Source organism: Lagopus leucura, unplaced genomic scaffold (genome assembly GCF_019238085.1).
Source record: "Lagopus leucura isolate 7727_CA_CO unplaced genomic scaffold, USGS_WTPT01 Super-Scaffold_100002, whole genome shotgun sequence".
Lineage (NCBI taxonomy): Eukaryota > Metazoa > Chordata > Aves > Galliformes > Phasianidae > Lagopus > Lagopus leucura.
This window is the reverse complement of record NW_024962263.1, coordinates 77,997,849-78,024,085: the sequence shown is the minus strand read 5'-3', so window position 1 is coordinate 78,024,085 and position 26,237 is coordinate 77,997,849. Positions and strand designations below refer to the sequence as shown.

At 41.3% G+C, this 26,237-nt stretch overlaps 1 protein-coding gene and 1 long non-coding RNA gene across 2 annotated transcripts; one reads left to right on the top strand and one right to left on the bottom strand.

The window, feature by feature from the left end:
• On the bottom strand, positions 1–11,580 carry MAL2 (mal, T cell differentiation protein 2). The gene is made up of 4 exons (XM_042868632.1): positions 11,350–11,580; positions 9,138–9,308; positions 4,068–4,226; positions 1–1,866 (listed from the first exon to the last, which is right to left on the bottom strand). Exons 1-4 carry the CDS (start codon positions 11,488–11,490, stop codon positions 1,795–1,797), a joined length of 543 nt encoding a protein of 180 aa, XP_042724566.1. The 5' UTR covers positions 11,491–11,580; the 3' UTR covers positions 1–1,794.
• LOC122178495 lies at positions 10,958–24,991 on the top strand. Its single transcript, XR_006178346.1, has 2 exons — positions 10,958–11,200; positions 23,340–24,991. It is a non-coding gene; the product is annotated as an uncharacterized LOC122178495 (long non-coding RNA).
• The last annotated feature ends 1,246 nt before the right edge of the window (positions 24,992–26,237 follow it).

Below are 26,237 nucleotides of genomic sequence, written 5' to 3'. Positions count from 1 at the left end.
AACATTTTATGTAACTTTAATGCTGCTTAGATAAGCCTGTTAAACACTTTCATCCATATACTACAGTGTTACTGTACATATTTTATACAATATGAAATATTTTTTTAAAGTATATGGCTCTAGATAAAACATTCACAAAACAAGTTCCAATGCAAGTAAAGGATTAGAAAAGAAAATCAGGCAGAGTACAAAATCTTTCTAAGACAAAAACTTCAGAAAACAAGATATACAAAAACATCCCTCTGCAGTAATTCAGGACTGAGTGGTTCCAGAAGTTGGAAAGGCTGCCACTCAGTGCTGCGTCATTGATAAAAATCTCTGCGCTGGGTCAGCAGGGACTGAAGGACTCCATGAGGTTGGCAGCTTTCAGAGATCCTTGTTCCTGACAAATTTGGCAAGTACCTTCCATAACAGGCTCTCACGTTGGTTGGCTCAAGGAGAAAGAGCAGGTCTGGGAATAAGGAACATCCTGTCTTCCCTCACCGAACCACTGCTGTTCTCTGTAGAATTCTAAGGTGCAGTCTCTGCAGAAGTTTAAGGTGCAACAGCAAGCAGCAGTGAGCAAAAAGTTCTGTGAATGACAGGGAACTTTTATGCTCCCAGATTATTAATTTGGCACTAGCGACAAGAGTTGTTAAGGAGCAGGGCACAATGCTATATTCAAGTTAATTTTATATTTATAATTGTGTCATTACACAACTGGAATATTCAATTCAGCTTCCTTTCTGCCAAAAGCCAACTCTGTAATGGGCGGATTGCTTTGCATTTCACTGCTTCCAGAAAGATGTTGTTATATAGGCATCTGTCCAAATAAAAACACCTTTACACAATACAACATCAGGATGTACCAAATACTGCACTGCAAGAATTGAGGTCAGACAGTAGTCAACATTTGGTAACATTCCATTCAAATGATGTTGACTCACATAATAAGTAACAAAAGCAGCACGTAAGTTACAAAAACAAAGCTGTATTTCCACAAAGTAAAACAGTGCAAATATTCCTGTCAAATTTATGCCACTTATATACACACACACACCACACAAATGCACTGTTTGTTTTGCAGTATAAATAGATCTGATTGAGCTGATTTTCTAAAACTAATCAACTACTTACTGTTTAACAATCCCAGACATTTTCCATTTACAAAAGAATACAATAAGCTGGAATGATCAGATCACCATAGCTGAATATGGTTTGTAAAACAACAATGAAAGATTGCACTGGATGGATATTTAAAATATTGTCTCTGTACAAAGTTAGTAACACATACTAAGCTGATATCACAGTCAGATTGGACTCTGATCATGCAAAGAGCAGCACACACAAGATCAGTGACTCTACAAAGAGCCTCAAGGCCCTACCTGTGTGGAACACACTGTAATGCTGCAGCACACGTAGAGCCCAATCCCAGGCCTTTACAAGGGGGGTAGCTTTCTTAGCTGCCTATGCAGGTAACATGTCTGTTTAGTTTCAGTTTTCTTCCTGTTCTTCTGGTTTAGCACCAGAATTCTGTTATGTACTAGTAACATCTGTTTATCTCTGAACTCTGGATTACAGTTCAACAAATAATGTTTATAAGGAGTTCTCAATGAAAGTAAAAAAAAAAAAAAAGGAAGAGACAGAAACTTATCTCCTGTTAAATAAATCCTGATTAAGGGTTATTTGCATTTCAGCACTTGGAAACAAATTTTAAGCAAAAAGTCTTTTTAGAATTACATTACAGTAAAACAGACAAGTAGTACTTAATTTGATCTGAAGTAGAACACTCAGGAATCAGAGTCTCTTCAACTGCTATAGTTTCCATCTCCTCAATGCCAGGGCTGTGCTGAAACCGTAACAAACAGCTGTGGCAAAGGCAAAAATCTGAAGGGTGAGCAGGAAGAAAAGAAAAAAGAAAAGAAAAAAAGTGAATCACACATTATATTGCTCTACTTTTTTTTTTTCTATTTTAAATTAATATAACACAAATGCCACAAAAGGTACCTCCCCGATGGTAAAGATAACTCTGGGATCCTCCAAAGCTCTCTATCATAAACTCTGTTTTAATCCCACATCACTGTTTTTAATTTAGTTGCTAGTTGCTGAAGATATTTTGAAATAGGATATAAACAGAACATGTTTGTGGGTCATTGTAGAAATTAATCGCACGTACTTCCATCTTATATTTCAGTTTTCTCTTATCTAGACTGATAACCTATGATTTGTGTTTGATTAGAAAGTATCCAGATGAATGCCTTCACTGGCAAACAATGAAGGAGACGTCCCTCTAAACAGCAGAGCTCTTTACTTGCAGAAGGAAAGAAACAGATTGAAGTTGGGCCTTGTTAGCCAAAAAAAGAAGACATGACAGCAGATTATTGAGAAATGTCAGGAAGCTGCTACACTCAAGAAATTGAACAGATAAGAACTGCAGATCGTGCCATGGCAAAAGTGAGTATGTAATATAAACAAGAAGGAAGAAGTTAGAAACTGAGTTGTTGGATGTGATAGTTTCTCATATTGTCCAGTACTGATCATGGACACTTTCTATTAGAGCATATAGAAAAAATACAAAGACACTAAAAACTACACCATCTGATCTACCATCTCCCAGCATCTCTTAATTAACAGTGAAGGCGAGTTACAAAATCATGTCCTCTTACTCCATCTTAGCAGAAATCTGAGGGTTGTGAAGTACTGAATTCTCCTTAGAAAAAAAAAAAAAGTATGGAAGGAGTAAAGAGTCCTTGTGTTTCTCAGTATTCTGCTGTCAGAGAAGATTTTTCCTTCAGTCACACGAGTTACCATATATCAAGTAAGATCTGAACACATTGAAACAGGGACTGAGGAGCTACTCTAAAGCTTGGAATTTCAGATGTATAATTAATTCAAAGCTCTCCCTCAGTTTAGACACAGTTGAGAGACATCACTTGTCTACCAGCCATGGCCATACAGGAATTTGATGTGCTGGACTATGTCACTGGCAAGTGGGTAATGGTGAGGGACTTGAGACTGACATGCTCAACTCGCTCTTTCAGTACTTGACTTGCCAAAATAAAGGGCCTTTCTTTTCCACTCCTGAAGAGAGGATGTAAATCTTACACTTTGGGTTTATCCATTTTGATCCACTCTTATATGAGCTGAAGGTATCTCCTGTGTAAAATTTATGGTTATCTAATTTTGAGGACAAGAGATACCCCCAGAATGATTCAGAAACTTAATAAATGTAAGAAGTTCCTTTAAGTATGTGAGATGCCCTGGAAGATGTAAAAACAAACAAACAAACCCAACAACACAAGCCCAAAAATACAACAAAAACCAAACCAACCAACCAGCCGACCGACCCAAAACACAAAACAAGCAGTAGTTTCGGTTCTTCAGCTTAATTCTGCTGGCACACCTTTAGTTGCCACTCAGGAGTCCAGCCAGGGAGAAAGCTAAAGCTTTGTGTATTTTCTGGCTCAGCAATGCACACTCACATCACCAGATACAGTGATTCAGTGATGATGCAATTATAGCAATAAAAAGGCGATTGGAGCTTAGATCAATAAAAGCTCTCTAATCCTTACCACTGGAGATAGCGTGCCCCTTGCAGCTACTTTTTATTTTTATCAGAAAATACATATCTGGAACTTCATAATGAGCTAGTCCAAGATTCTTTCCTACAGCATGCTCAGGACTATCTAAAAGGTATCAAAAAACCCAAGCAATTACAAGTTTGAGAGCAGGCTTGAAAGTCATACCTGACGCTTTGATGAAGGCTCAGTTTTCATCTTTTTCTTCTATTCCAATACCCAGCATTGCTTTTACAAGATATCTCATCTAAAAACTAGATTTTGTAGCAATTACAGACCTAAAACACCACTGTGAAAAGTATCATCTAAGCATCTCTCTCATGAGGCCCCATTAATAGATAACTGCACTTTTTTTGCACTTTTGCTGCTTTAAGAATGTTTGCTGTTTTCAAAGACATTTTTCTTCCCCACAATCCCTCTTCCTATGCCAGCTCAGTTTCCAAGTTGAAAGGCTGGTTACCAGCAGTTACAACAATTCCACTGCCAGATACAAGTTCATGAAATACATACCGATGCTGCTACGCTTATGTTATATTCGTGATCACCTAGAATCTTCACATATGTTGTGGAATTTAATCTGCGAGGGTAGTGATGCAGAGATGTAGTTGCTGCTTGCAGTAGAAAAGCTCCAAAATAAAATACAAAAGTAGCACCATGGAAAAGAAAGTCCTGAAAAGCAAATAACAGGTTCAGTCTGGGCTGCTGTACTTAATTCTTCTAGTCTCAGCACAAATAAAATCCAACACAGAAACATGAAATGAACAGTGATAACAATAATTGTTTATAAGCAATGTTTAAGCGTGACATATTTTCATATCTGCCTACAGTTATAAGTAACTCAACATAATTAGAAATAGAGGGCAGCACTCCCTCTCCCAAGTCTTGCATTCTTTCAAATTAAGAGGCAAGCACTCATCTACATGCACATATACTGACCTTTTAAAATCACTTTAAAGCTAAAAGTGGGCACTTACAGAATTCTCCCTTAGTGAGCATTAGGTTAAAAACAGGACACGTATAGGCCAGCTCTACCACAATACAACCAGTACAAGCTTGCAGTCTCAAAAATCCCTTCTCAGCTAACCTAAACTCCAAAAGCACCCCCTTACTTGCTTCAATTTTGATTCTGGAAATGCCCAGAAACACACCAGCCCTGACACAGCTGCAATGTGCTTCTAGGCACACAGTCCAAAAACTGAGGCACTTCTACAATTTTTTCTGACTTCACCCTATGCAAAATACAGTAGTCTGGAAGTACTTCGTGATACTGCTGAATAAAATGCCTGGGTCTTGAGAGGAGTTAGGCTTTGCTTTATATTCACATCTGTCCTAGCCTTCTCTAGGCAATTCTCTGCTCTTGGATGTATACCAGTTAAACATAAGGTTTAGACATCTGAACTTTTCTGGGTTCTAATGCTGAAGTACATGAAAAACAGCTTTGTTGCCTAAATCGTTCTATGGGTTGAGTTTCACAGTGTTCCATGCAGAAAGATCCGACCCGTTCCAGAACGGTTTCAAAATGTGCAAAATATTCTTCAGTAATCTCCCTCTGTTCATTTTACAAAGCAGACATTGGCAAAACACTCGGTTCCTGAGTCCATACAACACATGCTTTGTGCACGCACATATGCAGGTGTGCAAAACTACAGACATTTTGAATATTACACACAAGTATAGGTATGCCTGTTGATGACAATCACAATAAATATTCCACATCTCACACACTAATGAATTAATTACACACCCGTAATTCACACGTGCAATTGGCTACTAGTATGTCAGGAGTGAGAACTTAGGAAGCACTCCATGTGACTCATCGCAACAGCAGTCAGCACTCAGATGCACTGGAAGTTACTGTGCAATACCCTTATCTACTGACCATCTGATATCAAAGTAGGAATGTGCTGCCTTTCCCTATTTGGAGAACATTTCCCTGTTCAGATAATTGTTTCTTCATCGGCATTAGGTTCTTGTTATTGAAATAATTTCCTTTTCAAATTAATCAGTTGCTCCATATTTGTTAGCAGCTAATGCTGCATGCTGGTCAGCTCTGTAAGTTATGATATGAGGTGCAACTAAAGTTTTCAATTCAATTTAGCCAGGAAATAGTTTTCTCTTAATTAAGAATGGTTTCAGGCTAAGTCTTTGCAGCAATTCCCAACTTATGGTCTAATTCACAACTTCCATACCAGCTGCCTTTTTTCTTTTTTCCAGTCATATTCCAAAAGGAAGTAATCAATAAGAGATCCACCGACATGCACAGAACTAGGAGAAGAAAAAAGGGCAGCAGGTGGCTGGATGTACTTCATGCGCCAGGCATGCCAAATCTCAAGCTTTGACCATGATACATGCCCTCAGTCTCCAGGTCTTCTATAACATCTGTTACCTCATATTAAAACAGTAGGAACCAGCAGCTCTCTGTGCACGGGAGTTCAGGAGCACCAGAGAACTCCTGCAACTAAAGGAAGCACTTCTCACTACCAGAAGCATCTTTCACACTACCACCTGCACGCACCACGACAGACCACACACAGATGTCGCTGTGTGACAAATACCAGATCCATCATGGCCTGACACACAAATCTCATAGCACAGGTTTCCAACAACACAGAGCTCTGCACAAACCCACAGATAATCAAGGACATTTCCTATCGGTGGGCTACTGAGTATGCAACTACTTCAGTGTTACTGGCTGCACACATTTGGCACTACAGCTCATCAAGAAGCACAGATAGATCCACGAAGAAGGCAATGCTGACTGTATACAGGAGAGGCATTTTCCAAAGACAAACTCTTTAATTTCCTCCATTCTCCTGCCGAGCTCAATAATTTTCTTCTCCTGGCAGCAATTACAGTGAAGCTATACAGCATCAGTAAGATTTCACATTCATATGGTTATTATTTCTATAACCAAGAAACCCAAGATGTTATTGCTGAAAGGATATATATATATATATTTAAAATAATTGTGAACCTGCTACCTAACTCTCCACTACATGAACACTTGTATCATCACTGCAACCTCAAACAAAAAATAATCAGTACCAGATCTGCACGATATGTCAGTTCACAAGTAATTCTGTAAAGGAGTGCTGTGAGTCAGGTCATAAAGAATGCCATTTGTCACACCATCTGGTTTGATACAGAGCGATGTACTAAGGTTCATGTTTTTCACTAACCTTTCACTGTGCAGCATCGTATTCTTTTTAAGTATGAGTTCAGTGGAGCTAATTATGCCATGATGTATTGTCAAATGTACATCTGTAAAAATCCCATGCTGTCCTTCAAATTCACACTTCAACTTCCAGAATCTGAGCCAATACCACAGAATCACAGAATTGTAGGGGTTGGAATGATCCAGAGATCATTGAGTCCAACCCCCCTGCCAAAGCAGGTTCCCTACACCAGGTAATATTTCTTCATGAATCTATATATGATAACATTAGAACTCTAACATAACCAAACCATGACTCTACCCATTCTGATGTAATTGAATGACTTGTATCTTCTGAGTCCTATTGCAAATTCAATTTCTGAAGTAGCAAAAATGCATATTTACATAAATACATGTCAACCTAAAATAAACAGGCATCCCCTTTTACTGAATAATAATACAAAATAATTGAAGTATTTCTGGTAATTACTTATTTGAAACAAAAGGTAAAATCCTTGTGAAGTGGTACTTCACTTCTGTCAAGTTGCAGAACATTTCTATACCTCAGAACAGTGGTCAAATGATGCACCTAGTGTTATTTTTGTACAAGACTAAAAGAAGGTGGATTTCAGCTACCATGCTAGAGCTGAAAGGATTCACACTACATTTACCACAGTAAATGGGAGTTATTAGTTATGACAGTTTTCTGGAGTAAGTTAGAGTCCCACAGATACAGCTTTTACACAAGCCATCCAGCAGTTTCCTGACATTGAAAGTTTCTCACTGATTTATCATGCACAAGGGGAGAAACTGAACAGCACAACCTAGCACTGTCAGCATAAAGCAGCCAATGTAGAAGACACAATGTTGTTTAAAGATGAAGATTTTCAATCTATAAAAGATTATGCCCTCATCCAGCAACCCTTAAGTAGATTCATAATTGTAAATTGGCAAATAGTTTCAATGAAACCCAAGACACTATTAATTTACTTAAGTGATGCACATGCTCAAGGCTTTGTTGCATCATAATTTGTGAGGATGTCATAGCACAAATCCCTGTAAGGCTCTCTGTAATTGTAACTCATTATTAGCTTAATTACTGCTTGTATTTTGTTGGAAAGCTGAGACTGAATGCACATTTGCTTTAGTAGCATCCTGCTCATTTCAATATAATCCAGTTTGTTACCATCAATGGCGTTTGAAACTGTCAGAGCCTCAAACTTATGAAGCTCTATGACTTTGCTTTTAAGAACATTAGTCTCAAGGAGATGTCTGTTAACAACTAGAACACATAAACACTTATGCTGATGCTGAAGAACACAAATCCAGCTACGATCAAAAAGTGTCAGTAAGAAAACTAAGGAGCAAAGTGAAGGTGATCAGCAGTTATAAATAAACATGCTTTAATATTTTACAAGTTTTTTCTTTTGAAAGATTTTTTTTGATGATTCACACTTTGATGACAGTTTAGCCACCTGTTATTAGTCATTCCCATTATTATTAGAGCCATACCACTGTGCATCCAAAACTCCAAAGTAAAAAATTACCTTATGACAACCAAGGAGTAGATAAATTAGCAGCCAATAAGCCAAGATATCTGCGTGGCTGGTGAAAAACAGAACCACAGCTTCCCTTTTCAATAGGAAGGTACAGATTGTGAGAACTTCTGGCACAAGCCACAGTGCTCCATTAGAGCATGAATTAAGTCTTGTCTTCACACTAGACAGAAACTGAGCAGAGCATAAGTCTGTAGTCTCTCCAAGATTCCTCTAAAGATGACAAACACCTCCTACAAAAACGTTAAGCTACAGCACACTGCAGCCCATGCCTTCTTCGACTATCTAAGCTGTAATAGCCAGTTGTCAGTGCAGCCCTGGCTTTAAGGAACTGACCCACAAGGCAGTTGAAGACATTCTTAGGAAACAAAGGAGACAACCTGGGCGCTTTGGTCTGGTGCTATCCAGACAACCACATCAGACAATGTATGCAAAAATATTTGTAATATTTTCAAGGAAAATATTCACCTCTCTAGTAGTTGGAAAATATTTTTTAATTTCCAGTTCATAATTATTTCTGATCATTTAAATTAACTTATTGTCCTGCTTTACTAAACTAGTTCTCGTCCTGCAGCTTATGCCTTTCATTTGCTTATAGAGGAAGAGCACATTGCTTCCAATCACCTTCAAAAGCTAGGTACTTTCAGCCTCCATTGTAAAAGAGGTCCTTGTCATCCTTGTAGTCCTACTCTGTTCTTTTTCAATTCTGAATTCCTGTTAAACAGAAATCCAGACATTCAGACTACATATCTCATCAAAACACTTTCAATTTATAAAACAGAATATATATTTTTTACAAATATATATGAATCAACACATATTTATATTTCTATATATTTATATTAAAAATATATTTTTAAAATATCTTACTGTCTGGTTCCAGTTGACTGCAATTCTGTTTGCATAACCGAAGAGAAACACACACAGGAACACAACGGACAGGAACCACGCAGTCACTGCTACAAACATTACCCATCCCTGCAGCAGTGGCAGTGGAACTTGTGTAGAAGCTACCAAAATCCAGACTATTGTTCCAAACAGCTGTAAGGAAAGGAATACAGGTGATGAACTGAGAAAGAAATTTCAATTTTGTCCGCTCCCCCCAATTAGCACTTTATTTATCAGCACTTTGTATCACAAATCAAGCCCTGAGATTGCTTTCAGAAACCTAGAGGAGACACTTCAAGAGTACTCCTTCCACTACTTGAAGTAGGGAGCTTGTGTAAACAGGAGCCCCTTTTAACATGGGCAGGTGGTAATAGGATGTAATGGGGTAGTAATGGGGGAAAGGAGATTTTGATCAGATGTCAGCAGGAAATTCTTTATTCAAAGGATGGTGAGGCACCGGCACAGCTGTCCAGAGAAGCTGTGGATGCCCCACCCCTGGAGGTGCTCAAGGCCAGGTTGGATGGGGCCCTGGGCAGCCTGATCCAGTCAATGGCAGCCCTGCCCATAGCACAGGGTTAAAACTAAATGATCTACAAGGTACCTCCCAACCCAAGCCATTCTATGGCTCTGTGATTTCAAAGAGCCCAACTGCTGTTCTCACAAACTATAAACACTAGGCAGTGGTTTGACAAAGCCTCTCTTAAAACAGTCTTGAAAAAGGGACTGATGAACTCAGGTAACTTCTGTGCTGTTGCTGAATATTTATATATTTATATATATATATATATATATATATATATACTCTGAAGTTAGAATGATAGGGATACACATCAAATTTGGATTCAATCTCATACTGTTTAGTTTTGTAGTTGTAATCAGATGAGACATATAAAGGAGATGAAACGGCATCGTCTTTTTTAATGTATTTGTAATAAAATACTGAAAGAGAATACATTAAGTAATGAAGTGTAAGAGAAAGCTAGACTAAGAGTAAGATGAGTTATAAATAATGGTGTGTTGACTAGAAAAATACACAGCTTTCCAGAATTATTGTTAGCTAGGGGAAGAATTCAGCAGTGCTAATTTTCTTTTCAGCATACACATCTAACAGAATGAGTAGTGAGGATACTGTACTATGATGATCTGATGGAGAATTTACACTCTAAGGTTTGCCCTGGCTGGCCTAGCAAAAGATACCATCTCTCCTGCAAATCATGCCTCTTTATGATACCTGAAAAAATAAGTAATTAGCATCCTAGGTATATTCATTATGGAAAGGTCATAATCCAACCTGCTGCTGGATATCTACAATTAATTTCAAAGCAAGCTACTACTTTCTTGCTCAAGTCCTACAGATTTAAAACTACAAGCTCAGAGGCTACGCCTTCAAAGCCAGAGAACTTTCCTTGAATAAAGGTTGGAAAGGAGACATCTTCCAAAAGAAGCCGCTACAAAATTAGTTACAATCAGTGACAAAATGAGTTGGGTCCTCTCTAGCCTTACGTTGCAGCTGCGTGCACGTAAAACGCATGGCTAGCCGCAGCTCAGAACTCCCAGCAGTTCGTGGATGGGCCTTCAGGTTGCTCTCGGGGGTTCCGTTTTTAGCTGCTGTGCAGAACCAACCTTTCTCCAGTTTCACCAGACCGCAGGTGCAGCTCTGTTATGTACAGACCAGCCAGCGATGGGCAGCGAGGAAGCAGAAAGGGCAGCAGGCAGTGTCTGCTAATCAGAACGCAGACGCGTACGAAACGCTCCCACTACTCAGAAGGTGGAACTTTGTACCTTCATAAAATGAGCTCTGCCAAGATTCTTCCCCTCCACACTACTCGCGCCAGACACTAAACTCAAAGGACATCAGCCCTATCTACTTCAACACATCTTCCGCACACGCTAAATACACTTGAAGGAGTTCGCACAGAACCCGTAACACGACCAGCGCAACTTTTCAGGGTCGGTTCTTGGGTGCGAGGCTCGCACACAGCCGCCCCGGCACGGCTCCACGCACAGCTCCGCCTTTCCCCACACGGCCGCTCACAAAATGGCAGGTGAGGCGCAGCGCGGCGCTACGCACGGCTGCCCACGCGGTGGAGCCGCAGCCAGGAGGGCGCGAGTGCGGCAGGTGGAGGCGGCGGGCAGGGTGGGCAGCGAAACGCCCGACGAGGGGAGCCCGGGGCAGCCCGGCCCGCGCACTCACGATCTCCAGGAAGATGAAGGCTCCCGAGTAGGTGCGCAGGATCTCCAGGCCGGAGGGCAGCGTGACCCGGGGGGGCGGGAAGTAGGCGACGGTGTTGGGAGGCGGCGGCGGCGGCATAGACGAGGATCCTCTGGGCAACATGTTGCTGTTGCTGCCGAGCGCGGCGGGGACGCGGAGCCGCGGGCAGGTGGGCGAGGATGAGGAGGAAGAGGAGGGCGGCGGGAGGAGGGAACAGGTGCGGGCGGGCCTCCGTGCACCGCCCCGGCCGCCTCCCTCTCCTGCCCTCCCTGCGCCGGGCCCGCCCCGCTGCTGGAAGGGCAGCCCCGCTGCGGGCTGTGCTGGGGAGCAGCGCCGCTGGGGGTGTTGGGAGGCGCGCAGGGTGTCTGCGGGATGGCTTAGCATAGAATCAGAGCTACCCCGCTTGTGTTCTCCGGAGTGAAAAGACCCGACTCCTCAGCGTCTCCTCACAGAGCAGGTTCTCCAGCCTTTTGGTCATCTTCATCCTTTGGGCCCTCTCCAGACTGTTCAAATGGTATCCTGGGTTCCATCAGAAGAGGGGTGGCCAGCAGGGACAGGGAGGTGATTGTCCCCCTCTACTCCGCTATTGTGAGGCCCCATCTGGAGTACTATGTCCAGGTCTGGAGCCCCCAGTACAAGAAAGACAGGGAGCTGTTGGAGAGGCTCCAGAGGAGAGCTACAAAGATGATCAGGGGACTGGAGCACCTCCCCTCCGAAGACAGGCTGAGGGAGCTGTGCTTGTTCAGCCTGGAGGAGAGAAGGCTGCGGGGTGACCTCATTACAGCCTTTCAGTACCTAAAGGGAGCCTACAAACAGGAGGGGAGTCAACTCTTTGAAAGGGTAGATAACTGCAGGACTAGGGGAAATGGTTTTAAGTTGAAGGAGGGAAGATTTAGGTTGGATGTCAGGGAGAAGTTCTTTACAGAGAAAGTGGTGAGGTGCTGGAACAGGCTGCCCAGAGAGGCTGTGGATGCCCCGTCCCTGGAGGTGTTCAAGGCCAGATTGGATGGGGCCCTGGGCAGCCTGGTCTAGCATTAAATGGGGAGGTTGGTGGCCCTGCATGTGGCAGGGGGTCAGAGATTCATGATCTTTGAGGTCCCTTCTAGCCTGGGCCACGCTGCGATTCTGTGATTAGTGGAACCAGAACTGGACGCAGTACTCCATACGCCTGCCATCTGACAAGCACTCGGTAAAGTGGGCTGGTCACTTCTCTGTCTCTGCTAGTTATTCCCCCACAGACGGAGTTCAGTATCTGATTTGTCTTCATTGCTGCAACAGCAACACTGCTCACTCATGTTCAGCTTGTTGTCCACTAGTGCTCCAAGGTCCCTTAGAGCAAAGCTGCTCTCCAACAAATCTGAGGCTGTACTGAGCTCTGCTTATGTCATCCCAGGTGCAAGAGCTTGTTAAGCATCATACAGTTCTTGCTTCCCGCTCTACCTGCCTGTTGAGGTCTCTGTGTAATAGGGCTCTTATTTCTGATCTCTCCATCTCACCACTCAGTTTAGTGTCATCAGCAGATAAGGTGAGGGTGCTGTCAAGCCCAGCATCCAGATAACTTATGAAGATGTTGAACGGTGTGGGGCCCTGATTCCTGGCGGATCCCACTTGTGACAGGCTGCCAGCATAAGTAAAAACACTAATTGCCACCTCTGAGTGCAGCCTGTTAGCCAGTTTCACACCCCACCTTGCAGACACCCATCCAATCTGTACCTTGCCAGTTTGTGTAGGAGAGGGCTGTTGATGTTGAGTTCCTTGCTGATGTCCAGGGAAGCAGTGTCCACTGCTCACCCCATCGGATTAGATGTTATTTTGTTCCAGAAGGTGATAAGGTTAGTCAGGTATGATTTGGATTTCCTGGTCGCCTGCTTCTTTTATCTTGTAATTTTTCTAGGATGACTTGTTCCATTGCTTTCCCAGAGACTGAAGACTGAAGGTGTCCACTGTGATGACAAAGTACTCAATGTCTTCATCTATAATTTAAAAGACTATGTTTTAAGGTTTCTTGCAAGTGTAGCTGCTCTGGAGGTTGAACCAGCAAGGGTGTTAATGTTGCATTCCTCTCTTGTCAGATGCATGATGTTTCTCAGAATTCTGCTTTTTCAATAACAAGAAACACCTCAACCTGAAATGCCTGTCCTCCCCACCTCAATCCAAAATGTAGGTAGGGAAGCAGTCAACTCCTATAAACACAACTCATGTGTGTTTACAGCACATCTAGTATCTAGGTAGGGCGCTTCTAAGAGGCAGTAATACTAGCTCAGCTTTGAAATCATGTCAGCTAGAGAAGAAAGAAGCATCAATTTGTATTTTATCATGTGCTCTCTCCTCATTTCTGCATTCCTTGTAGTTGGATGACTCTCTCCTAAAAGGTGCAAGCTGTAGATCCCCATTCAGATCCAGAGAAGCGTGGCCTCTTCTTTTCTGAACAGTTAAATCAGTCAGTTACCTGATGAGAGGAGTGATACCTTTTAAACCTCCTCTAGATGTATTTGAAAAATGAACGTTGTGTTCCATTCATTTATTTTCAAGGAAGGATTCTAGACACTGGAGGCACATGTCGGTAGGTCCTGTCTTGGTTGTGTTTTGGAAGGCAGCAGGACTCGACTTGTGCCTAATTAATGACGTGTAGCTGGTTCTTTCTTGGGATTGCGTTCTGGAGACCATATGTCCAATTAACTGCACAGTCTGGCCATAAATCTGTTGAGATTGCCCTGCACAGGTTGAAATCTGAGAGGGTGGAAATCTAGGTTGATGAGTTTATGATTTGGAACAAGAAATGTGATTATGCTTATCTTATACAGAGGAAATACAAGTAACACTCGGTCATAAACATTTCTATCTTTATTATCCAGCCACACGATCAATCAGTGTGGACTCCAAAAGCAAGGGATTTTTTTTATGGTTACATACCATATACAGTTGGGTTTTTTTTCATTATTTTTTTTTATTTTTTCCCTTTTGAATACCTCTCATTTTAATCTGCACTCTCCTTCTAGCACTTCTTCACTTTTAGTAGGCTGTCACAGTAAAGTCTAAATTTCACTGTTAGATCCATGGAGGTGTTCAAGGCCAGGTTGGATGGGGCCCTGGGCAATCTGGTCAAGTGTTAGATATCGAGGTTGGCAGCCCTGCTTACTGCAAAGTGGTTGGAACTTGATGATCCCTGAGGTCCCATTCTGTGATTCTATGATTCTGTGATTCTATGAAAGCAGATCTATAGCAATTCTTTTGCATAAATACAAATCTTTTAAATGAAAGTAGTTTAAATTATTTTGACATTGTTTGGGCTATACACATTACAGTGCCACCTGTGATTATATATCGATTCAGATATAGGCTGAATCTTTCAAAAAATCTGAGTTCTGTAAGACATCAGTATCAGTATTTCATTTTGAAGTTTCCAATGGCAAAAGCATCTGTTTGTGTTGGACAACGGTCTTTGTAGCATTTTTTATTATTTTTATTTTTTATGTTGTAGGGCAAACTACTGCTGCCGTAAGTCCACCAGACTCAACAACCAGATGGAAGTATGTTAATTCATTCTACATAAGAATGTCTGTTTATACCACCAAAGGGGCTAAAAGCTTCTCTTAAAATATTACATGAATATAGGCTGAACTTTCCCTTTAGTGTTCTTAACTGCTTACTGCAGTCTAATATAAAGTTGGGATTGTCATAGAACTGCAGATCAGTTTCTGTCATTTTAACATGAGAGGAGATGCAAGTGAAAAAAATTAAAATTCCAGCATTTAAAAAGCCCAAGTGTGTGTAGGTTACTACACATGGCAAGTCAGTAATTACGACAGTGAAAACACCAAGAATGGCACTTGCCTACAAGTTCATAAATTGTTGATAGTGAGTCGATTTTCAAAATGAAGAGAGAGCCTTGGTATTTGTTTAGCTGGACTTCCTGCAAAGTATATGGCTGAGGAAGTTAAACAAACAATCTACAAGATGCAGCAAGTATCAAAGGGTGCAGCTGAGGATCTAAATTCCAAGTATATTGGCATAATATGTGCCTACATTTAATATATATTGAAAAAGAAATATCTGGATATGAATGTCCTAATTATCTTCCTCCCTGAAGTGACCAACCATTAGACATAATGCACAAACACATGAAACACTGTATTAAGCTACTATCTACCACATTGGTAGGGATTAGAAGAGAGAATTTTTTTTTAAAAAACATTCACATACATCACAGTGGATATGAAAATTAATTATATTGCAGTTCTGTGTATCAGTCTATCTTTTGTGATACCCAGGGGACTCTATTTACTGATACATAGAGCTGCATGAACAGATCTCCTAAGACAGAGCAGAGCAAGGTTTTGCCAACAGTATCAGGATATGACTCTTTTTTTTCCAGTTACTTTATTGATCCAGAGGAATTTGTCTATCAAAGCCTTATGTGTTTCTTTTAGATTCTCAAAGTTGCTATTTCTTAGTCCTGTAGTTAGGTATGTTTCAATGGCAGAAAACCAGAAGCTGATTATATAAAATGCAGATGGTTTTGTATATGGATTAATTCATTTAATATGCTCCTGGAAACTGCATGCAGGACTCTGATCTCATAGTGATGGAAACTTGGAATTGTTACCCTTTAGCCATTGTAATTAAACTGACATAAAGCTGGTGTGCATAAGATGAATGATAGGGAAACCTTTTAATGTCTTTTGCGTAATGTATTTGCCCAGTGGTAACAGAACTTTAGGGTCATGTTCAGACCAGTGCACGTTATGAATTGGTGTACAAATACCACATTGTTGAGGTTTCTTAAAAGGCAGCCTGGAAGTTTTTTTGTTTTTGTTTTTTAATATGCTTGGTCAGGATTTTGATTATGTGCTTGCACCTTTTGCATCATCCAAATAAAGGAAAAGTGACTTATTGAGATAACTTGCCTGATCCAGTGAAACTGTGCTTAGCATGTCTGCTGTAAAGATGAGATCATCAGCGACCTGGATGAAGGGATAGAGTCCACCTTCAGCAGCTTTGCTGATGACACAAAGTTGGAAGGATTGGCTGACACACCTGAAGGTTGTGTTACTGTGCAATGAGACCTGGACAGACTGCAGAGCTGGGTGGGGAAGAACCTGAAGAGATTTAACAAGATCACGCATAGAGTCTTTCACCTGGGGAGGAATAACTGCATGCATATGTACAGGGCAGGGGATGAGGAGAGGAGCTCTGTGGAGAAGAACCTGGAGGTCCTGGTGGACAACAGGTTGACCATGAGCCAGCAGTGTGCCCTTCTGGCCAAAAAGACCAATGGTATCCCAGGGTGCATTAAAAAGAGTGTGGCCAGCAGGTTGAGGGAGGTGATTCTGCCTCTCTGCTCTGTCCTGGTGAGGCCACATTTAGAATACTGTGTCCAGTTCTGGGCTCCCCTGTTCATAAAAAGCAGGGATCTCCTAGAAGGAGTCCAGCGGAGGGCTACAGAGGTGACAAAGGACCTGGAGCATCTCCTGTATGAGGAAAGGCTGAGCAACCTGGGTCTGTTCAGCCCGTAGAAAAGAAGAATGAGAGGGCATCTAAATTTGATAAATATCTAAGGGGAGGTGGTGTAGCGATAGGACAAGGAGCAATGGCCTAAAACAGGAAGGGTGGAGCACTGGAACAGTTTGTCCGTAGAAACTGTGGGAGTCTCCTTCTATGGAGATTTTGAAGACCTGTCTATATGCCTGCTTGTGTGACTTATTGTAAGGAACCTGCTTTAGCAGGGAAATTGGACTTGATGATCTCATGAGGTCCATTCCTACCTGTGATTCTGTGAGGTGGAAATGTATGTGACACCTGTTTGGTCCATCAGTCCCTGGGATGACTGGTTACCAGAGCAGATTGAAGTAGTCTCAGGACTACTCTCGGCAATGATTCTGGCTCACTTATAAGCTTGCAGTGGTAATCTGGCTATGACACTTCCCACGGAAGTGTCTTCTGTGCCCATAGCTCAGAGAGGGAAGGTGCTGATCTGCCTGCTTTAGCTGTCCATGATTCCAGGATGTTTTCTAAAGGATGGAATCCTTGGCTGGTAATTAAAACAGTCTAAGGATCCTTTCACACAGCTTAGAGGCTGGTATGGAGAGGGAGACCCTCCCTGGCAGAATAGCTGGTGTTCCTTGGAAAGGAATTGGGTCTCTTACCTGCTTCTGTAACATCATGTCTATTTCCCTAATGATTCTAGCACTTTATTTCTTTGATTCTATGGCACTGCAGTTCTCTAGTAGCAGATGCAGTCAAAGGGCCAATTCTCCTTTCATTTACACTGAGGAATTCCTCTTAGATGTGTGAAGGTGCAGCAGAGATAAAAAGGCAAAGTGCCATCACCAGAACAAGGGAGGATTCTGAACACACGTGGTGCGGGAGGTTGGGTGGGTGGAGACTGAAATAGAGTAGAGCAGTTCCCACCAAGTGGCAAAGCACTGTCAGAAATCAGCCTGCTGCTCTTGGCATAGGTTAGCCAGCAGGAAAAATGGATTGCATGGATGTCCCCAGTCAGGACATGAAAGTCTCAGAGGTGCTAATCAACACATGTCATGCTCGTAGATGAGGAATGAGTAAATGGCACTAATTGTTTAAGACAGCATTGTCCAGGAAAACTGGTAGAGGAACTGCATAGCAGCAGCACTTCCTGTTCTCTCGGTCACCCTTCAGCTCCATGGTAAAGAGAAGGAGTAGTCCATCTGGTTACAAAAGAACCCAGGCCTGGCAGCAATGGTGGAAAGACATCGTCAAAGTGTTGCCAACACAGGATGCAGCACAGCGTTATGCCAGTAGGGCTGGTGATAGCATGTGGCTGCTCAGTTGCCATCAGTCAGAGCGTGGCGTACTGGCCTGTTATCATAATGCCATGGCCTCTGCTCTTATCGTTCTGGTCAGAAGTATGTATCTGGTGTTTTGATGAACTGTCCATGCTGACAGAGTCACTTTTTTTTTTCCTAGTTGCATTTTGTTTGCTTTAAACTGTTTGTTTTATTGAGCGAATTCCTGGCTAAAAATCCAATAGAAGGCAAAGGATAATTAGGAAAAATACAAAGGTGACTTCATTTTGTGATGAATGAGTTCAGAAAAGAGAAACAGGGAGACAAAATATGTTTCTATATAAATGCTCTGTGATGTTTTGAAATAATGTAAAAACACTTGAAAAAAGAGCAAGCCTTTAGATTTTGAAACACTGTGAGTTTAGTCAATTGTAAGTAAAAAGGGACTAATCTCAGTGTAAGAATTTACATGCATGCATCATTAAGCTTTATCTGATGACTACTAGTAGGATGGTAAACATAACTATTTAAATGTAATTATGGGTATCATTAAGTGAATCATAAGTAATCTGTTTATTTGTAGTTTCAGTTTGATTGAAATAGTAGGATCGCACTCTATTGGCACCTGTTGCTACTCAAAGTAACTACAGGAGTTTTAAGGCTGAGAGGGACTTCTTCAAGCACTGAACAATGAGCAGACCTACAATCCTTTTACTGACTGTGCTTCATCTCAAGACTGTTTTTAACCCCAGAATCCAGGAATCTTATGCCTCTGATGCTTATGAACTTCCTTGTGATAGTTCATGTTGCATGTAAGCCAGTGTAACTGGGCTACTGCCAAATGAAGTGATCCTGTTCCCCCAGCCACGGTTTCTCTCTGCCTCTGTTGCATCACAGCTGATGTCAATGAAGGTACAGAGTGGGTCAGAATAAGGCAAAGCTGTTCATCAGCTGTGTCACTGCAGTGATCTGTTTATACTGAAATAATAATGATTTCAGGGTGAATAAATTATACACATACAATTGTACGTTCTTATGTATAGATGATTTTAGTGAAATTAGTGTCAGAAATTTATTTTAATGCACCAAATTTACAGTGTTTTGTCTCCTGGAAAACTCCAAAGGTCTCAGTAGAGATAAATGGAATGTAATGTCAGCGTGTGTCTCACTTTTTTGATAATCAGAGTAAGCACAAGATGTTCTGTAACCTTGAATTTTTTTTAGCTTGTCAGTCCACTAAAATGATGAACTTTCATAAAGCACTCAGGTGTTTGCAGATTGATGCCTCTTAGAAAACATGAACCCTATTTGTAGGAGTTTATGTCAGTCTGCTCATTAATGTGCTTACGTCTTCTGAAAACAAGCCCCAATATTGATGGTAGGTTCTCAATAGTTCCTGATGCAACCAAGTTAGTGTAACACATAAGAGCAACATCTTTATTTCTAGTCATACTGTGAGTTTAGGCAAAACTGTGATTAGTCCCATGTGCATAAGGATTCCATTCTGGGGAATACGCTTGAGGAATCTTGGCTGCAAATACAATGAACTGACAAGTACTTATAAACAGGGAATTACTGTGAGTATATATCTTCGGACCTATCTCAACTACTCAGCTCCTACTGAACTCTCTAGTATTATTCCTAGTGAGCTTAGCAGCAGATTCCTACTGAACTCAGCCTCTGGTTCTTACACAGTGTTTTGGTAAGTTGAAGCATTTAATCAAGTAGGTCTTGATTCACAACACAAGTAGGTTTGAGATTTTTTTTCTTTTCTTTCATAAATCCTAAACAAGTTGCACTGCATTCCAGTTAGCCTGGCATCCTTCATGAAGAAGTATTACTCACCATATGCATGCAATTTCTAGATAGAAAGCAATCTATCATTCTACTAGCATTCTTTAACTTAGGATTCATAAAGCAAGGTGATGTGGTTTGTGCTGTCCTCAGACTGAGACACACTGCTATGATGTGGTTCAGACTATGAAAAATAAGTTAAAAAACAACGATTTCACTTTATGATTTTAATGGGACAACCGCAGCAGCTACTAACCCAGATAATACCAGTGAATATTCTAGTTCATTCACAGCTGCTAGTCTTGTGTTCATCAGTGCTTTCCTGTGCTGTCTTTTCACTTCTTGTACGTGCTCCTCCTTTGTTGTGAGTGTTGTCATCCTTTACAGTGAATCATAGAATGGGTTGGGCTGGAAGGAACCTTAAAACCCACCCAGTTTCACCACCCCACCTTGAGCAGGGTTGCCACCCATCAGATCGAGTTGACTGGGGCCCTTGCCAGCCTGGTCTTGATCACCCCCAGGAATAAGATATCCAGAACTTCTCTGGGCATCCTCTTCCACTGCCTTACCGCCCTCTGAGTGAAGAATTTCCTCCTATCATCTAACCTAAATTCTCCCACTTTTATTTTACAGCCATTCTCCCTAGTCCAGTCACTATGTACCCATGTAGAGAGTCACTCTCCCTCATGTTCATAAGCTTTCTTTAAGTACTGGAAGGCCGCAGTGATGTCTCCCCAGCGTCTCCTATTTTCCATGCTGAAGAAGTCCAGCTCTATCAGCCTTTCCTTGGAGGAGGAGTGCTCCAGACCTCTGATCATCTTCGTGGCCCTCTGAACCTATTCCAATGGCTCCATGCCTTTTTTGTGTTGGGAGTCCCAGACCAGAATGCCAGTTCTCCAGATGGGACCTCATGAGGGCAGAGTGGACTTGCCGCTCCTTAGGCTGGAGCTGAACATTTGACCTTGTAGATTCGGAATGAGGGGAGGAAAAGACAAGATGAATAAGCTACCAGAAAAACTTTGTAGCTTACTTACAAGACTAACTGAAAACCAAAACCAACTGAACTTACAAGCGCAGTCTCCCTGAACATCTCTTATTCCAAACAGAAATAGTCCTCTACTCTGGAATCAGATTCAGGGTGGGATCTAATGTTCGCATATCCTCGTGAGCGTCTAAAATATGTAGCGTGTGTTTCAAATACTTGCCTTTCCATTTTCTTCTTAGCACTAGTTTTGTGGAACTGTTTAAATAGCTTACATTTTAATCCACAGGTATTTAAAAGAAGGAGGAATAAGTGATCCAAAAAAAACACCCAAATCAAACAGCTCATTAGTTTTACATAATAGCAAAATAAGTAGGTCAGTATCCTGTGCATTATTTTACTAATAGAATAGTCTAATTGGTCTGAAGTTAATGTTTATATGGTGCTTTGAAGATGTAATTTGTTGTACTGAGCTAATATAGCGTTCATACACTTCTACGTTTAGCTATACTCCCAAGGAAATTACTAACCTAGAATGAAATCCTTGAGGTTTCTGATGCACAGTGAGAAATAGAAGAGATGGATTTGACTGACCAAGTGTATCTGTACCTCTGAAGTAGAAATTGGCAAAGAAATGGCTACATTTGAAGAATGACTTTCTTCTTGCTGAAGTAGGTAACTGAAAATATCATTTGTGTCTGATTGTCAACTATAATGGTATATATTACAGTGGCTGGGCTTCGCTGGGACATTTACCTTGCAGATAATTAAAATTAGTGTGAAAAAAAACCTAGACCAAACTGCAGTTTTTCTCCAATGTTGTCTGACTCCGGAATGCGTCAGATAGAATTCCAGACTGGTTGGCTAACATGATTGATGGAACATAGCTTGAAGAGACTGTGTATGCCATGATTCCAAGTGCGTTTGACAAGATGACTGAAAAATCTTGATGTTTATCTTTGCCCTCAAAGTCTGTGTTTTCCTTTCTGTCAACACCTGGCAGTCTAAGTTGCTAGAGCAAGCCCATTCAGGCCTGTTGCTTTATCAGCCTGTCCTGGCTTCCTTCCAGAGTTTTCATAGAGTTCATAGAATCATTAAGGTAGGAAAAGACCCCAAAGATCATGAAGTCCAACCATCAACCCATCTCCAGCATGCCTACAGCACAAAACAATGTAGGACAGGTGTTGCTAGCAGTTGGAATCTTTGCCACAGAAGCTTATCTTCCCAGCCTCTTGTGTCTGTAAGCAGTGTGGGTGTTGTCTTGCAAATACTTGCATGTTCTGTGGCAAACATGAAGCAAACAGACATTCTTGGATCTACAGCAGACATAAAACCTTCTCCAGCCTCCCCCACATGCACTCAGTTGAGTGCGTGATTTCTGTCTCAAATCTTCCCAGCCCTACAGAGGCAGTTGTCATCAGCTGGTGGTCAGTGGAATCTGCAATTATCCATATTTGAAGGACCTTAACCTTTGACATAAACAACCTTTTTCCTCCCAGTACTTCATTACATGTCCCAGTCTGGCTTTTTGGAAAATCTCTTCGTTCAGATTTTTGCTAGTGTAAGATTGTGCTGTGATCCTACAAATCTTTCTTCCTCCCCTGGAAGTGATCTCCTGGAAGTGGACACAAGGCTGGGCTTCATATTTTTCCAGATCTCTCCTAACTAAACTCCGCTTTCTTTTTTTCTCTAGCTCTCATTTCCAGCTTTTCAAGAAAGCCTCATCTCTATTGGAGTAGGAACTGGCTGATGCTGTTATCCATGCACAGAGAAAATTCCCTGACTGCAATGACCAAAATGGGATGAGTACAGAGACTGCTAACAGAATATGCAATCCAGCATCTCTGCCATCTTCTCCTGACTGACTGATCATTACTGCTGGTTCCTTCTACCCTCCACTTAGTCTCCACTTAGTACAGTGTCCCATTTTTACAAATAAGATCCCTGTATATTAGGAGGAACCACAGCTTGAATCTTCTGACATAAATGAGTTATATGTAATTGGAACAACTTGGGAAGGATTAGCAAGGATACTTACCTTATTCCATAACCTTCCATCTTTCTCGTTCCTCTGCTTCCCAAACACTTGTGGCTACTTGTATAGCTTTGATGTAGAGATGTTCTGCTTCTAGTAATAGTAGTAATTGGTTAGTTATTATACTGTTCTTATTTTCTGTTTGATGAGATCTTCTAGTGTCATGTCATGGTAGGGCATGTCCACTTGCTATCACCTGTCACACACTGTCCTATCCAGGGATAAAACCATATGCAAGACAGTCATGTGCATTCCTTGCATAAACTTCAATATGTCCAGCGATACATGTCTATGCTCAAAAAAGTTAATATCTGAGAAAATAGGAATGAAAAAGTGCACCTTTCCCAAGGAAACTCTTTTAATTGTCCTTTTTTTTTTTTTTTTTTTTTTTTTGCAGAAAACATAATTCTACTTCTTCAGGCCCTGAGAAAGCTCTGTCAGTTACATACACAAACTTACAAGCAGCTCTGGGATTCCTGAGTTACTGAATTTAGATTTCTCCTTGGATTTCCTGACAGCCTTTTAGCTTTTCTCAGATGAGCTTTTAAGCATTTTCAAGACTTAAAGACTGGCTCACAGTGAGAAACAAATTCCACAGTTCACATGCTAAGCATCCGCCAACCCCATATTCACATTTTCTGCAGTGTTTTATGTAATCTCCTGCCTAAGTGTTGATCATTGTTCCTCCTTCCACCCTCTGCATGGTGTACTGTCCCACGTGCTCCTGGAATGTTGTGTGGCAACAAAGGCTTCTATTGTATGAAGCTGGGGAAACTAGCATCTCTTGCTAGACAGTATGCTGCTGAGAGGTTATTAAGATAGCTTGATACATCTACTAAAGGGAAAAAATGAACAGAGGATTCATGACTGAAATAAATTTCCAAAGAGACTTATATTTATTATACTCTTAAGGATTGAACTATGTCTGAACCATTAAGACCAAAACAATAATTGGCATCTGGCTACTTTTGCAAAATGATGGCTGTTTTCTAAAGGTAATGTAACGTAAGAAAAACTAATACAGCTATTATCTGGGTGGAGAGGGACGATACAGAGTGAAATGAAATTATAATGTATGGGAGGGTCACAGCTCTGCAGATAGGCCCAAACAGATAGTTCTGCTTTGTGCTAATAGGAAGCTGCAGCCCCTATACCGTCCCATCATCAGGAGATCTGCTCTTGTTTAGGCACAAGACCCATGGGATTTAAGTGTAGCTGTGACATAGAGAATGGAACAGGTCTTACAGATCGGAATTCAAAAATGAGCATGATCGCACACACTTCCCAGCCGGGGAAATTTCTGCGAGGTTAACTCTGTGCTCTGGTAGGCTACTACTGTGTTTTGGTAGGTCACTGCTGCTTTCTGCAAAACAAGGTGATGCAAGTTCCTGGCCGCACCCACATAATGAAAATCCAGTGAAACTTTTCCTCTGTGTTGAAACATAAACGTGGAGAACCTTTCCTGGCCCAGGAGGGTGGGGTGTGGGGCTGCATTGCGTGCAGCAGGTAGGCCAAGATCACAGAATTCTTCTACGATTTGCTGTTCTCTCCTCCCACAAGTACAAACCAACCCATATTACTGTGCTGCTTTGATCTTCCTCATTCTTATGCATGTTGAATAGATTAAGTGTGGCTTTAACAAAGAAAAAAGGAAATGGCAATCCATGCCTTTTGTATAAATTGCAAATGTATTACACCAAGACAATTCTAGAACAGCGCCTTCCAACATAACCAGAAGCTGATCGCTCTCCCTGTGACAGATTTACCATTTTCATGGTCACACAATGTGAAATTACTTCTCTTTACAACTGTTTCATGTGGTTGAACTACAACTGAAATGTACCATTGAAGAGTGTATATGAAACTAAGTAAAGATGCCTGTATATTCCTGTGGCTGTGGTCAAGAATGTGGAACCCCATTGCTTTTAGTATTAAGTATATTTTTAATTTTAAAGTGCTTGACTACATTAAAGGCAGTGAAAGAAGTGGATCTGCTTTATACCCGTGTGAGATTGCTTGGGATGCTTGAAATAAATATATTCCTAATGAGATGTATTTGTTTTGTAATCTTTTTAATTAGAATTATTGTTCAGAATATTATACTTACCATGAGTATCTGCATATTATGTGCATTCTACTCCTGATGCCAGCAGGAGGTTAATGCTTGCATAGAGGTGACAATCTACAGAATGTAGGAGATCATGAAGTCACAATTCTCTCAGAGCAAGACAGAAACTGAAGTATTCCTGGTATGATATTGCAAGATCTTACGCAGCTGATTTGTATACAAGCAGATGTATCAGGATGTTGGTGTGGCTGAAAAGGGGCTGTTCCTGGTGTACCAAAAAGGTAGAAAAGAAGAGGTGGAAGCAAGGATGGGCAGCAGTGGAATAATTTTGAAATGCTACCTTAGTATATAGGGCAGCATTAGGAAATTCAAAGCTTAAATGAAGTTGATACTTGCATAGGTGAGGGCAACAAGAGCAACTTCTACCACTTTCTGTATCAATCAAAAAAGGCTGAGCAAAGAAAATGTAGCTGAACGAAGCAGGTGATACAGTAACAACAGACACCTGAAAATGAAGCATTCTATGGTCTCTTTGCCTTATCAACATGTTATCCCATTCTTCTGTGCTTAGGGAAAGTGTTCACAGAGTGATTAGCAATAGCTGATGGCTGAGTAAGGGATTTCCTGTGAGATTTTCATCAGAAAACTCCATGGGACTAGACGGAAGGCACCCAAGGTCCTGAGGAAACTGGTTGCAAGGCCTCTCTAACTTGGAAAGGTTATGGTGAACATAGCAGTTTCCTAATATCTGGAATAGGCAAATGTTCCTTCATCACAAATGCCAAAAGATAACCTGGGTAGCTTTAAAATCATCAGCATCACATTGGTCCCTAAGGAACTTAGAGTAGTCCTTGTGGAGCATGTAAATGAGAAGCTGACAGAACAACCAGTTTGGATTTTCTAAGAGTAAATCATGCCTGACCAGCCAGGCTGCTTTCTGCAATAAAATGACTGGATCTGTGGATGAGGGGGAGCAGTGGATGTCATTTATCTCAACTTTAGCAAGATTTTGACACTGTGTCTCCAACAGTATTTTTGTATCCAGTTTAGGACATTATGGTCTATACACTGGAACTGTCACATTTAACATCTCTCAATTAGCTGGAGGATGTGACAAAGTCAGGTTTCATTAGGCTTCACATGCCACCAAATTGGAGGGAACAGCCAATACACTCACAGGAAGGCTGCCATGCAGAGGAAGCTGGCTTGGCTGGAGGGTTGGACTGA

Coding starts and splice junctions, on each gene's coding strand:
- MAL2 (XM_042868632.1), bottom strand. CDS start 11,490: ATGTTGCCCAGAGGATCCTCGTCTATGCCGCCGCCGCCGCCTCCCAAC. Junction 9,309..11,349: donor CCTTCATCTTCCTGGAGATC/GTGAGTGCGCGG, acceptor CTTTCCTTACAG/CTGTTTGGAACAATAGTCTG. Junction 1,867..4,067: donor ACATAAGCGTAGCAGCATCG/GTATGTATTTCA, acceptor CTCACCCTTCAG/ATTTTTGCCTTTGCCACAGC.